Below are 11,606 nucleotides of genomic sequence, written 5' to 3' on the forward strand. Positions count from 1 at the left end.
GGGGTAAGAGAGAGGCCACAGAGGACCCAGGGCAGAAGCTTGAGGGTCTTGGACCTCTGGGCCCATCATCCTGCCCTGGGGTGCTGGCAAACTGCCCGGGGATGGCGTCCTGCCCGGAAACGGCCCATTCTGCCTGGCTTGATCTAGTGTCTGGGAGCTGGGAAAGGGATAAACCCCTCAGTCATCCCAAACTGGGGATTGGGCATCTCTCTGCTCTTTCCTGGGAGGGACTAATCTGGGTGGTGGCCTGCCTGCCAGTCTGTGACCTCCCAGCCAGCTTGGCAAGGCTGAAGGAATCACTCAGCATGAAGGCCTCAAGTCTGGGTGCGGAAGGGGGCGGATAACCTCAGAACAAGACACTGGGGCCGTGTGTATCCGCATCCTGGTATGTGCATACATGCCTGGAACTTGCGTGCTTGTGTGTGCGTGTATGTGTGTGTGTATCCCGGAGAAAACATCTAAGCCTGTGTAACAAAACAAAACCAAACGAAAGGATGCGACTGTGTATCGGAGTCTGACATGTTTCAAGTTATCTATGAAACTAGTTAAGCCAGAAGAAAAGTGTGTGGAACATGAATTTGTGTGACAGTGTATGTTAGCTGTATGTCTGGTCACGTGTCAATGTGTTCAAGAATGCACGGGAGGGCTAAACACGCAGGTTTGGAAGAGGAGATACCTCTACAAGAATCCCGGCCGGCTCTGCTGTTTGGCCGACTCACCTCATTTACTTATTGAGATGCTATGTGGTGCTTCCTCATTTAATAAGCGCCGGTGAATATTGGTGTTTCCTAAAGAGACATGTGAGTGTGTCTGTGTATTGCAGAGGGTCTGCTGTCTCCTCTGCAGGCCCAGAAAGGTGGCAGAGTAAAGGAGGAATGGACTGCGGGCCACCTGCGAGCCTTCAGCCTCACCTGGCCGGACCGCCTGGCACTACCCGACGCCCGGTAGCTGTGTGCCAGCAGGAAAGTCTGTCCTTTGTGGAGCTGCCCAGCCTGCAGCCTCCAAGCGCAGTGTGCCTGGACCTTTTCCCCATTGCTCCAGAGGAGCTCCAAGCTCCTGGTAGCCGCTGGTCCCTGGCGACCCCTGCCCCTCTCCAAGGACTGTCATGGCCAACATCCCCAGGAGGCCCAGATACCCATATCTCCAGCAGTGGCGGAATGAGGCCCAGCAGGGCTGGCAGCTGGCCTCACTGTCCTGGGGCCCAGCCCCCAACTCTGGTGGGACCCTGGAGTTCTCAGCAGATGCAGCTCCAACGAAGGGCCAGCCATGGCGGCTCAGAGAAGTCGACCTGTGAGTGGGGGTAGGCCCTTTGGGGGCAGCTAGGGGAGGGACTGGGTAGCTCTTTTTGAACCCTTTAAACTCCAGAGTGCCTCCAAAAGACAGGACAACTTTTGAGGACAAAGGAGAGATGGAGCCCGAGTGACTTGCCAATATCACATCATTAGTCTGGCAGCCCCGATTTATTTCCCTGTCCCCTTGCCCTCTATAGTCGGGTCCTCTACTATCTCATTGCGCTGGGGACCTCATTTTGACGCTCAGGGTCATGCTGCCACAACAAGGAGGAAGATGGGACAGACTACAGTGGGTGACAGGTGTTATTTTATCCCCCACCCCACCCCCAGGGCGCAAGATGCAGGTGTATCATAATGAAGAGGCCACAGGCAGTACCGAGACCCCCACGGGCCTTCTGGAGGCTGGCCAGACTGAGCAAGAGCAGGCTCTGAGTGCGCAAGAGCCCCGACCACAGGAGCTTTCTGGAAACACCAGAGGGGGCCTTGAGGCACAGGAGCGAAGGCGGTTCTCAGCTTCAGAGCTGATGACTAGGCTGCATTCTTCTTTGCGCTTGGGGCGCAGCACAGCCACCAGGGCTCTGACCTCCGGCTCGGGTGCTGGAGTCATCCGGGAAGGTACCAGCTATCTATCCTCCGGGCGCTGAGGGCAACCTGAACTAAGTGGGCAGAGCATACATAGCCTACCCACCCGTGTTAACGTCTTCAGGTTAACGTCTCTGGATTGCCCAACCCCAGCTCTTGCTTTCTGTAGGGAAACTGCCCGTGAGGGAATCCCGAAGAGCCGAGATGAGGATGGACAGTATGTCGCTGCCAGCACCCGTCGATCTAAATGAGGTCCACGGTGGTCTGGTGGAGCCCAGGTACCCATCTCTTTCATAGGGCTCAGGGTGGGGAGAGACGCAGAGATCCTGACGCTCTTTCCTAGGCTGGACACGCTCGACAAGACGACTCAGGATCCCAGCGGCGCCACTGAGCGGCGCCAGTCCCGCTTCCTCCTTAATTGTAAGTGCAGAGATGCTCTGGGGAGACGGGGCCGGGGACGTTGTAAACTGGGGATCTCGCTTTGGCGGAGTTGGGAGGTAGAGACAGTGTGCGAGGGAGAGAACTGCACTACCAGGGACTAGCAGGTGGGCTGGCGTGCACTTGGTGCCCAATTAGTGTTTCGGGCAATGGTAAATGAGCTCCCGCTCCCCGCCCCGCCCAGCTGTCCTCTACCAGGAGTACAGCGACGTGGCCAGCGCGCGCGAGTTGAGGCGGCAGCAGCGCGAGGAGGAGGGCCCCGGGGACGGGGCGGAGGGCGCGGAGGAGGGGCCCGGGCCACCGCGCGCCAACCTCTCCCCGAGCAGCTCTTTCCGCGCGCAGCGCTCGACGCGTGGCTCCACCTTCTCGCTGTGGCAGGACATCCCCGACGTGCGCGGCAGCGGCGTCCTGGCCACGCTGAGCCTGCGCGACTGCAAACTGCAAGAGGTGAGGGGCGGGGCTAGAGGAGGGAGATTGAGGGGTGCGTAAGATGCCCAGGGAAAGTGAGACTTCCCCAGGCTAGTTTTGAAGCCAGGAGGGCTCGAAGGGCGGAGCCTAGGACAGGGCGGGGCCAAACGCAGGTGATTAGGGAAGATTAGGAGAGAGGCACTGTCAGCGCGGAGAATGGGTGGGAAACCTGGGAAAGTAAGGGTCCCGTAAGCCTTAGGGGGAAGCCAAGGGAGAGGGCGGGCTCCAGGATGAGGCGGGCAACTCAGGGGCAGGGCTACAGGCTACACCCTCGCTGGTTGGGGGCGGGGCTATGGGCTACACCCTCGCTGGTTGGGGGCGGGGCTAAAGGCAAGTACTGGGTGTAGTGTGTGTAGTGCCACAATCGAAGCAGGCCCTTAGGGAAAGACCTGTCAACTGGCAGCTTAGGGTGTGCCTAAGCCCCACCTGGCGCCAGATTATCCAAAGGGCTGAGAAGGGCAAGGAAGTGGTGTCTACAGAGGCGGCCTCTTCGTGGGAGACCCTGGTCCTGGGCGACCTGACTCTGCTCTGATCGCCTGGCCTCCACCCTCCCTCCATCAGGCCAAATTTGAGCTGATTACCTCGGAGGCCTCCTACATCCACAGCCTGTCGGTGGCTGTGGGTCACTTCTTAGGTTCCGTGGAGCTGAGCGAGTGTCTGGGGACTCAGGACAAGCAGTGGCTATTTTCCAAGCTGCCCGAGGTCAAGAGCACCAGTGAGAGGTGAGGGAGGTGACTATGGCCTGCCTGAGTGGGGACAGAGGTCTGAAGTGGTTCTGTCCTTGACCTCGGCTCTCCTGGCAGGTTTCTTCACGACCTGGAGCAGCGTCTAGAGGCCGATGTGCTGCGCTTTAGCGTGTGCGATGTGGTTCTGCGCCATTGCCCCGCATTCCGCCGGGTCTACCTGCCCTATGTCACCAACCAGGCCTATCAGGAGCGCACCTACCAGCGCCTGCTGTAGGAGGGGCTCTGCGGTGGTGGTGGGGGGTTGGGAAGGCGTAGGAGCAGAGGACTGGGTGAGGAAAGATCAGCCTGTGAGGGGAGAGCTTCTGGGAAGAAGTTCTACGTCTGGGATAAGAGAGACAGACCCACCAGTGACAGTGCACCCTGCCCCACTGTCCAGCCTAGAGAACCCCAAGTTCCCCGGCATCCTGGCTCGCCTAGAGGAGTCTCCTGTGTGCCAGCGGCTGCCTCTCACCTCCTTCCTCATCCTACCGTTCCAGAGGGTCACCCGCCTCAAGATGCTGGTGGAGGTAGCTCACTTCAGAAAGGGCAGGGAGGGAGAGGCTGGTGTGCAACCTATGGTCTGTCACCTTTTGAGCATGTGCTTTCGTTGTTATATCGGTTTTTTTCTTCCTTTTTATTAACATATATATTTTTAAAGATTTATTTATTTATTATATATAAGTACACTGTCACTGTCTTAGACACACCAGAAGAGGGCGTCAGATCCCATTACAGATGGTTGTGAGCCACCATGTGGTTGCTGGGAATTGAACTCAGGACCTCTGGAAGAGCAGCCAGTGCTCTTAACCGCTGAGCCATCTCCAGTCCCTCATTAGCATATATTAATTATGCATAATAGGTCTCATTGTAACATTTTCATAGTACACAGATCATGCTCAAACCTTCCTCATGTCCTTTCCCACTAGTCCTCTTCCCAGGCAACCCTCCTACTCCCTCTCAAGAAAACGTCTCTTTCTCTCCCACCAGAACATTTTGAAGCGGACGGCACCGGGCTCCCAAGACGAGGACATGGCCACCAAGGCCTTCAGCGCACTAAAGGAGGTGAGCTCAGTGGTTAGCGCTGTGGGCTTCCAGGGCCTCCGTTTCCCCTGGCGGGGGACTCAGGTAATGCCCCCATCCCCCTCCCAGCTGGTGCAGGAATGTAACGCCAGCGTGCAGTCCATGAAGCGGACGGAAGAACTCATTCACTTGAACAAGAAGATCCACTTTGAGGGCAAGGTAAGAGAAGGCAACCTCCTGCCCCTGCAGGTGGGGGGTAGGTAGTCACTGCTCCTGGTCTCTCTGCTCTGGACTCACCCAGCGCCCCTGCTTCATCTGCCCTCCCTGCTGTCCACCCCTTTCTCCAGATCTTCCCGCTGATCTCACAGGCCCGCTGGCTAGTGCGGCACGGGGAGCTCGTAGAACTGGCCCCGCTGCCCGCCGCACCGCCAGCCAAACTGAAGCTGTCCAGCAAGGCCGTGTACCTTCACCTGTTCAACGACTGCCTGCTACTGTCCCGGAGGAAGGAGTGAGTCGGGGCTGGGGGAGAGGACAGGGAGATAGGGGACTCCATCTTTTGCCTCCAAGTACCTCAGAGCCTCAGCTGGGCTGTGGCATGGGCCTTTCTGTTCAGAAGATGCCCCCCCCCCCACGGCAAGCAGGTTTCCTTGCCAGTCTCAAAGTCAGGGTGAGTAAAGGGGTCAGGAGATGGACAGACCCCAGACCAATACCCACTGTCCTGTCACACTCTGGCTCCCCACAACTGTGAGTTTACTGGTAACCTCGATGCAGGGGAAGAGTTTGGGAGACCGTAAGACTGGAGAGGGGAGTGAAAGGGAAGATACTCTTGGAAATTTAAGGTTTTCTTTTTGTTGTTTTTGGTTTTGTTTTTGTGGGGCAGATATTTCGAAACAGGGCTTTTCTATATAGTCCCGGCTGTCCTGAAACTTACTCTGTGGACCAGACTGGCTTTAGACTCAGAGACCTGCCTGCCTCTGTCTCTGGAGTGCCGGGATTAAAGGCGGGCACCACCACTGCTCAGCTCTGGTGTGGTTTGTTTGTTTGTTTTATTGGGGGTTTTTTCCCTCAAAGACTTATTTATATGTAGCTCTCTTCAGACACACCAGAAGAGGGCATCAGATCCCATTACAGATGGTTGTGAGCCACCATGTGGTTGCTGGGATTTGAACTCAGGACCTCTGGAAGAGCAGCCAGTGCTCTTAACCGCTGAGCCATCTCTCCAACTCTTCTGGAGGTTTTATTTTGTGTGTGTATGTGTGACATCATGATGCACATGTGGAGGTCAAAGGGCAACCAGTAGGAGTCGTTTCTCTTTTCCCATGAGGAATCGAACCCAGGTCACCAAAGTCAGTAGCACGTGCCTTTACCCACTGAGCCACCTTGCCAGCCAAGGAATCTTAAGCTAAAAGAGAAGTTCCGTCCTGATGGTTCAGGCAGTGACATGTCCTTACATTGCCGGGCCGCGCCAGGCTGTGCTGGGTGCTGAAGATGTGAAGATGGATGAGAACCCTAGGCCCGCGGGCATGCATCTTGATAACCGCATCAACGGTCGCAGGCTTTTTGTTCTTCTTTGTTGTGGGACATTTAGTTTTGACACAGGGTCTCATTACGTAAGTCTTGCCTAGCCTGCAGCTCACTGTGTGGAGCAGGTTAACCTAAGACTCGCAGAGATCGGCCTGTCTCTGCCTCCCAAGCACTAAGATGAAAGGTGCCTGTCATCAAGCCCCGCCTGGGTCATTAGTTTTGTTTGTTGTTTATAAGGCAGGGTCTCAGTCTGGAGTCCACACTGACCTGAAAGTCCCTGCGTAGTCTAGGTTTGTCTCAGACTTAACCACTCTGCCTCCTGAGAGTCTGGATTGCAAGCGTGAGCCACCGTTTGGTTGGTTTCGGTTGTTTTAATTACACGTCTGCGCGTGGATGCGTGTGTGCAGGGGTTCTCAGAGGCTAGCGGTGGACGGCTGCCATGGAGCTGAAATTATAGGTGGTGGGGTTTTTTTTTTTTTGTTTTGTTTTCTGTTTTTTGTTTTTTATGAAAATGGCATGGCACTTTTTATATTCAGAAAAATAAGTCCCAAAATCTCAGTTCAGAGGCTGTAGTTGAACAACAGGAAGGGGCCGTCAGGGTAAGGCTGGGACCCTGACCCAAAGAACCCCAGGTAGGCAGCACAGAAATTTCATGTCTAGTAGTGTCCTCTGCTCTGGTCACTTCCCCTTCAGGGGCTCAGTTTGGCCACTTGGACACCAGTGTGGGTTGTCCTGAGATGGGACTGGGGAGGGGAGTAAACAATCCCTGACCATAGGTAGTGTGGGCTGTGGGACAGGTGTGGGCCCAAAGACGTCTCTGTGGTAACGGGTGTCAAAACCAGCGCTGAACACTGTTAGAACGGCAGCAAAGAGCTCAGACGGGGGCTTCCAGTTGCCCTACTGTGCCTCTGGGGTGGAGGAAGAGCCCCAAGAGGTGTAGAAGCAGCCACCGAGTCATGGGCGGTGGTTTTAATGGGAAGCCAGGCTAAGGTAACCCATAGCATGGGCTGAAAATGAATCAAGTTGCCAGAGGAAGAGACAGGAGCTGCTGTTTGTTTATTTTGTTTATTGTTTTATTTTCAAGACAGGCTTTTTCCGTGTAGCCCTGGCTGTCCTGGAACTCAACTTTTTAGACCAGGTTGACCTTGAACTCAGAGATCCACCTACCTCTGCCCTTCGAGTGCTGGGCTTGAAGGCTTGCACCACCACTGCCTGGCTTTTTTTTTTTTTTTTTTTTTTTTCTTTAATTAAGATTTAGGTGTTTTGCTACATGTGTGTCTGTGCACTCCCATGTGCATGCAATGCCCAAAGAGTCCAAAAGAGGGCGCCAGATCCCCTAGAACTAGAGTTCCAGACCATTTGGAGTTGCCACCTGATTCTGAATCCAGGTCCTCTAGAATAGCAACAAGTGCTCTTAACCTCTGAGCCACCTCTCTAGCCCTGGAGATGGGTTTTGAAGAGTGAGTAGGAGTTTTATAGAGAAGTGATTCGGGAAAGACAGAAAAGTTATGGCAGAGCAAGGTGTGCCTGGGAACTGCTGAAGCCAGGCCATGGACTGTAGGAGAAAAGACAGCGTGTCAGGATGGGGGCACACACCGTTAATCCTGGCACTCTGGAGACAGAGATAGACAGAGACCAGCCTGGTCTACATAGCAAGTTCAGGCAATAAGGGCTACATAGTGAGATCTGATAGATGGATGGATGGATGGATGGATGGGTGGGTGGGTGGGTGGATGGATGGATGGATGGATGGATGGATGGATGGATGGATGGGTGGGTGGGTGGATGGATGGATGGGTGGGTGGGTGGGTGGATGGATAGATAGAAAGAAATGGCACTCTGCTCCTGGCCAGTTTGCAGGGTAGGGTGGTGGAAGAGGCCAGAAGCATAGCTAGCCAAGAGGGGGCAGGTGCTTTAACACACGCAGTTGCCAGAGCAGAAATGCAAAGAGAAGTGGGACCTGCTTCCTTTGGTTCTCAACCTGTGGGTCACCACCCCTCTGGCACGGAACCACCCTTTCATAGGGGGTCACCTAAGACCGTCGGGAGCAACCCGGATCTTTTCACTGTAATTCATAACAGTAGCAAGATTACGATTATGACGTGGCGGCGAAATAATGTGACGGTTGGGGGTCGCCACCACCTGAGGAGCTGTAATAAGGGTCACAGCATTAGGAAGGTTGAGAGTCACAGCTCTAACGTGGCGGGGGCGGGGGGGGGGCGAGGCAGACAAGATGGCAGGCCTCCTTCACAGTGTAACCTTACAGGAGAGGAGGCGGGTCCCCTTTCTGGGCGAGATTAACAAGCCTGGCCTCACCTCCCTGCCTCTCCCACCGCAGACCCAGCAGCACCTGGCTCTGACTTGATACAAGCCCCTTGGGAGTCCAGTTGGAGCCAGGGAAGAGTGCAGAAAGACTTCAAGAGTGTCCTTGGGGTGGGAGTGTGGTTTCTGCTATGTTCCATTGAACTCACAGCAATCCTCCTGCCTTAGCCTCCTGGATACCCTGATGAGACCCTTCCTGCCAGTTGGGGAAATGGCACCCAGTGAAGCCAAGCCTGGAAGAGCAAACAAGCCTTCCTTCTCCCTCCATCGGTCCATGGAGACCTGAGGTGGCTCTGAGGGTAGCACCCAGGCTCTGTTGACCCTTTCTGCCCTGTTGTGTCTGTTCTTCAGGCTCGGCAAGTTTGCCGTTTTTGTCCATGCCAACATAGCTGAGCTACAGGTTCGAGACCTCAGCCTGAAGCTCCAGGGCATCCCGGGCCACGTGTTCCTGCTCAGGCTCCTGCACGGGCAGCGTGCCAGGCACCAGCTGCTGCTGCGAGCACGCACCGAGTAAGCAAACCCCGAGCCAGGGCCCTGCTCTTCCCACACAGGCATAGGCTGGATGAGAGGGGGCTCGAGGTCGCAGTGGCTAAAGTTGAATGCAGAAGCAGCTGGGTTGGGGCAAAGACCTGGTGCCTTGCTTGTAGCTGGGGGATGTCTGGAGCTAACCCTAGCTCTCCCAGCTCTGGTCCCCTACCCTGCTATGGGCCCCTGTGACTTTCCCTTTATAGCCATCCCTCCCCCTCCGTAGAAGCGAGAAGCAACGGTGGATTTCAGCCTTGCGGCCATCCAGCCCCCAGGAGGACAGGGAGATCACTTGTGATGGGGAAGGTAGGACCCAGAAATCTCTGGGGTGTCTCTGAAGGCTGGGCAGGGTGCACAGGTCAACCCCATAGGCACAGGCAAGCCATCTTGCAGACTTTGAGAGATTCAGAGAGGCCAAGTGCTAGATAGTCAGGTCTGAAGCCCGCCGTTGTTGTCTGCGTCGGTTGTAAAGCAGATAGGTCTGGTGTATTGGGGTGTGGGGGTGCTAGAATGATGGTGGTAACAGGGTTGGAGGCTCAGCTGGGATGGAGGCAGCTCCCTTGGGTGTGATATGAGGCCACATCTCAGTGGAAAGGATCTTGGCAGGCGGTGGGCAGTAGGTAGCCCTGGAAGGTGTTTGAGCAGAAGCAGCTGTCTGAGGGGGGAAGGCAGGGGTCTGAGGGGGGAAGGCAGGGGTCTGAGGGGGGAAGGCAGGGGTCTGAGGGGGGAAGGCAGGGGTCTGAGGGGGGAAGGCAGGGGTCTGAGGGGGGAAGGCAGGGGTCTGAGGGGGGAAGGCAGGGGTCTGAGGGGGGAAGGCAGGGGTCTGAGGGGGGAAGGCAGAGGTCTGAGGGGAAAAACAGACACATTCCCAGTAAGTGAATGATGTGCTCAGGCCCAGGACCTGACTGAAGTTTTCTCCAGTTAGCCAGCTTCATTGGCTTTATCTTTTCCCATCTCCGGAGACTAAGGCTGAGAAAAGTTAGCTAACTTGCCTGAGATTACACAGCCAGTTCCTGTTAGAACTGGGAGTTAGACCAGGTTTGCTCAGTCTCCCTCCCTCCCTTCTTCCCTTTTTGAAACAGAGACTTGCTGTGTAGCCCAGGCTGGCCTTGAATAAACAGCAAACCTCCTGCCTCAGTTTCCCTATGTACTGGGATTACAAGTACGAGCCACCACACCCAGCTCAAACTTGTTTGCACGTTCCTGCTCGTCTATCTGTCGTAAAGATCTGAGGGTGGGATGGGACGGAGTCTGGGCTCTGAGTCTCACTGAGGCTGTGGACCAGTCTCCTACTCCAGACAGGCAGTCAGTCAACAGAAGCCACCGGGAAATGGCCCCGAGGGTGGAGAGAGGCCCTCCCGGCAGAAGGCATCAGTTACTTGGGGCCCACAGCAGCCCTGTGTGGGTGGAATGTCATGAGTCTGACAGAAGTGGGTTAGGAGGTGAGGTGACCCAGAGCGGGCGGTGTCACGTGAGACACTGTGGATCTTGAGGGGTCTTTGGAACTTCAAGCACCCAAAGAACGGTTGGAGCATGTGGTGGGTATTTGTGGTTTGTGGGGGAGTCTAGAGGTCAGTACAAGATGTTACAGTGAGCTGAGGTGGTCCGTACCCTTGGTCAGAGCCTCAGGTTAAGGAAACTCATTGCTTGGGATGGGCAGAGGAGGAACTCTGGCCCCCTTCCTGACTGTCTCTTCCCTACTGCCTCCCACCTCTGATCTGGGGACTCCTGGACCCTCTCTTGGCTCACAGACCGTCCCCAGGTCCAGTGTGTGAGGACTTACAAGGCCCTACAGCCCGATGAACTCACCTTGGAGAAGACAGACATCCTGGCAGTGAAGACCAGGACCAGCGATGGTAAGAACCAGGCCTTCCCATCAGCCCTTTTGAGAGGCAGGATGTAGCTACATGACCAGCTTGTCCCAGGGGAAGGTTATAAAAGTGATCAACCACAGCATTTGGGAATCTGGTTAGACCAGAGGAAGGACTTCCCGCTTGAGAATGGAGAGTAATGGGGGAGCGGGGAAGAGTGGGAAATATCCTTCTCATAGAGGTGTGGCCCTTCCCAGGAGCTGACATCATGATAATGTCACCTGGCCCCAGGCTGGCAGGGGACCAAGATGTCAGGTCCAAGGCCTGCCCAGCAGCCTTTCATTGCTGTGTGTTCCTAGGCTGGTTGGAGGGTGTGCGCCTGGCCGATGGTGAGAAGGGGTGGGTGCCTCAGGCCCACGTGGAGGAGATCAGCAGCCTCAGCGCTCGACTGCGTAACCTCCGAGAGTACAAGAGGGTCTCCAACGCCAGCAGCAAGCTGGGGGACCCGTCTGTCTGATGCTCTGACTGGTGGTGTGTCTGAGGGCCGCCTCTGCAGGCACCGGGCGGTAACAGTTCTGTAAATATACACAGGCTGCCCCATCAGGAGGACGCTGGCTGTCCCTGCTGTCACCGGTCTCCAGGTATCCCTGCCTCAACCTGCTACTTTCCCCTCCGAGTAGCAAGTGTCAGATCCAAGCAGGCTTGACTATTAAAGCGACTCCGAGAGGTTTTTGTAGTCACCTCTTGTGGCTTGTGCCAAGAAAGCACCACCAATGGGGGAGGGGGATGGGGGGCTTGAAAGCACAGCTCAGAGGCCAGGCTCTCTAACCAACCTCCTGGGCTGGGCCCCATCAGAGTCTCAGGAGAGAATCACTGGTTGCCTCTGTGTACTTGATCGT

General features: G+C 55.7%; 1 protein-coding gene across 1 annotated transcript; it reads left to right on the plus strand.

Moving 5' to 3' along the window:
• Positions 1-860: 860 nt before the first annotated feature.
• Positions 861-11,224, plus strand: ARHGEF19 (Rho guanine nucleotide exchange factor 19; the record flags this gene model as incomplete). The annotated part of the gene is made up of 15 exons (XM_080920867.1): positions 861-1,290; positions 1,623-1,907; positions 2,044-2,152; positions 2,218-2,294; positions 2,497-2,759; positions 3,342-3,502; positions 3,584-3,736; positions 3,903-4,032; positions 4,493-4,567; positions 4,655-4,744; positions 4,873-5,033; positions 8,723-8,881; positions 9,123-9,202; positions 10,648-10,752; positions 11,067-11,224. Exons 1-15 carry the CDS (start codon positions 876-878, stop codon positions 11,222-11,224), a joined length of 2,421 nt encoding a protein of 806 aa, XP_080776993.1. The 5' UTR covers positions 861-875.
• Positions 11,225-11,606: the final 382 nt, after the last annotated feature.

The sequence above is a fragment of the Micromys minutus genome (assembly GCF_963924665.1).
Source record: "Micromys minutus genome assembly, chromosome: 9".
Lineage (NCBI taxonomy): Eukaryota > Metazoa > Chordata > Mammalia > Rodentia > Muridae > Micromys > Micromys minutus.